At 43.8% G+C, this 2,500-nt stretch overlaps 1 protein-coding gene across 1 annotated transcript in view; it reads right to left on the reverse strand.

Annotated features, from left to right (window-relative positions):
- LOC114551609 (FH1/FH2 domain-containing protein 1) overlaps positions 1-2,500 on the reverse strand; it is a gene marked incomplete at its 3' end in the record, with an annotated part of 62,382 nt that overhangs the window by 4,824 nt on the left and 55,058 nt on the right. Inside the window, exons 13-14 of the mRNA XM_028572612.1 lie at positions 753-812; positions 46-72 (exon numbers count right to left, since the gene is read on the reverse strand). Coding sequence (XP_028428413.1) covers positions 46-72; positions 753-812 — 87 coding nt within the window. The remainder of the gene's footprint in view (positions 1-45; positions 73-752; positions 813-2,500) is intronic.

The raw sequence follows: 2,500 nt of genomic DNA on the forward strand, positions 1-2,500 counted from the left end.
ATGAGGAGGAAGAGAAAGGAGGAAGAGGAGGAGACGTCTACTCACCAGAAGGGCAGGTCGGCCTCCCCAGAGCTGGGGGAGGAAGGAGGGAGAGAGGGAGGAAGGGAAGGAGGGAGGGAGAGAGGAAGGGGGTAGGGAGGGGGGAGGGAGAGAGGGAGGGAGGAAGGAGAGAGGGAGGAGGCATTGAGGTAGAAAGGGAGGAAGGGAGGGAAGGAGAGAGGGAGGGAGAGAGGAGAAAGGAGGGAGGAAGGAGAGAGGGACGAGGGAGGGAAGGAGAGAGGGAGAAGGGATGGAGGTAGAAAGGGAGGAAGGGAGGGAAGAAGAGAGGGAGGGAGAGAAGAGGAAGGAGGGAGGAAGGAAAGAGGGAGGAGGGAGGGAAGGAGAGAGGGAGGAGGGATGAGGTAGAAAGGGAGGAAGGGAGGGAAGGAGAGAGGGAGGGAGAGAGGGAGGGAGAGAGGAGGGAGGAGGGAGGGAGGAGGGATGGAGGTAGAAAGGGAGGAGGGATGAGGTAGAAAGGGAGGAAGGGAGGGAAGGAGAGAGGGAGGGAGAGAGGAGGGAGGAGGAAGGGAGGAGGGAGGAGGAAGGGAGAAAGGAGAGAGAGGAAGAGAAAGTGAAACATTATAGTAAGTTTAAGCAGAGAGACAGAGTGAGTTATTGAACAGCTGATTACACAAAGAAACAGAACGAGATGAAAGAAAAGATGTCAGACCATCACCGTGGTTACCATACATCCCATCATCTGCTGCACTTACTTGAAACTGGTTTTAGACTCTTTGGGCTCCGTCTTGATGGAGAGATCTGAGGAGGAGGAGCTGAAACACACACACACACACACACACACACACACAGACACACACACACACACACACACACACACACACACACACACACACACACACACACACACACACACAGACACACACACACACACACACACACACACACACACACACACACACACACACACACACACACACACAGACACACACACACACACACACACACACACACACACACAGACAGACACACACACACACACACACACACACACACACACACACACACACACACACACACACACACACACACACACACACACACACACACACACACACACACACACACACACACACACACACACACACACACACACACACACACACACACACACACACACACACACACACACACACACACACACACACACACACACACACACAGACACACACACAGAGACACACACAGAGACACACACACAGACACACAGAGAGAGAGGTTAGTTAGGGGGGGTTAGCTTGGCTTCAGAACTGGAACCTCCTATGGCTCCATTGTGATGCTACCAAGCCATCACCTCCCGTTAGCATCCCATTGACTCCCATTCATTCTGACGTCACTTTGACAGAGAATAACTTTTCATCTGAAGCGTTTAAAGACTCTATTTCTCCGTTGTTTATTTCTAAAGAAACACGACAATGTATAAAAGGCTCCATTACCTTGTAGCTCACGTTATGGCTCCGTAGCAGACGCTTTTATAACAATAGGCTAACGATTGGGTCATAACCACGAGACTTACTGTCACACAGTAGAGGAATTACCGATAGTACAGGAGAAGCTCACAGGCAGTTTGGACTTCCATTAGCTGTTTAGGTTTAATTACTAATGTTAACTAGCATGTTAGTGATCAGTAATTACTAATGTTAACTATCATGTTAGTGATCAGTAATTACTAATGTTAACTAGCATGTTAGTGATCAGTAATTACTAATGTTAACTAGCATGTTAGTGATCAGTAATGACTAATGTTAACTAGCATGTTAGTGATCAGTAATGACTAATGTTAACTAGCATGTTAGTGATCAGTAATGACTAATGTTAACTAGCATGTTAGTGATCAGTAATTACTAATGTTAACTAGCATGTTAGTGATCAATAATTACTAATGTTAACTAGCATGTTAGTGATCAGTAATTACTAATGTTAACTAGCATGTTAGTGATCAGTAATGACTAATGTTAACTAGCATGTTAGTGATCAGTAATTACTAATGTTAACTAGCATGTTAGTGATCAGGAATTACTAATGTTAACTAGTATGTTAGTGATCAGTAATTACTAATGTTAACTAGCATGTTAGTGATCAGTAATTACTAATGTTAACTAGCATGTTAGTGATCAGTAATGACTAATGTTAACTAGCATGTTAGTGATCAGTAATTACTAATGTTAACTAGCATGTTAGTGATCAATAATTACTAATGTTAACTAGTATGTTAGTGATCAGTAATTACTAATGTTAACTAGCATGTTAGTGATCAGTAATGACTAATGTTAACTAGCATGTTAGTGATCAGTAATGACTAATGTTAACTAGCATGTTAGTGATCAGTAATGACTAATGTTAACTTGACTAATGTTAACTAGCATGTTAGTGATCAGTAATGACTAATGTTAACTAGCATGTTAGTGATCAGTAATGACTAATGTTAACTAGCATGTTAGTG

The sequence above is a fragment of the Perca flavescens genome, unplaced genomic scaffold, assembly GCF_004354835.1.
Source record: "Perca flavescens isolate YP-PL-M2 unplaced genomic scaffold, PFLA_1.0 EPR50_1.1_unplaced_scaf_21, whole genome shotgun sequence".
Taxonomy (NCBI): domain Eukaryota; kingdom Metazoa; phylum Chordata; class Actinopteri; order Perciformes; family Percidae; genus Perca; species Perca flavescens.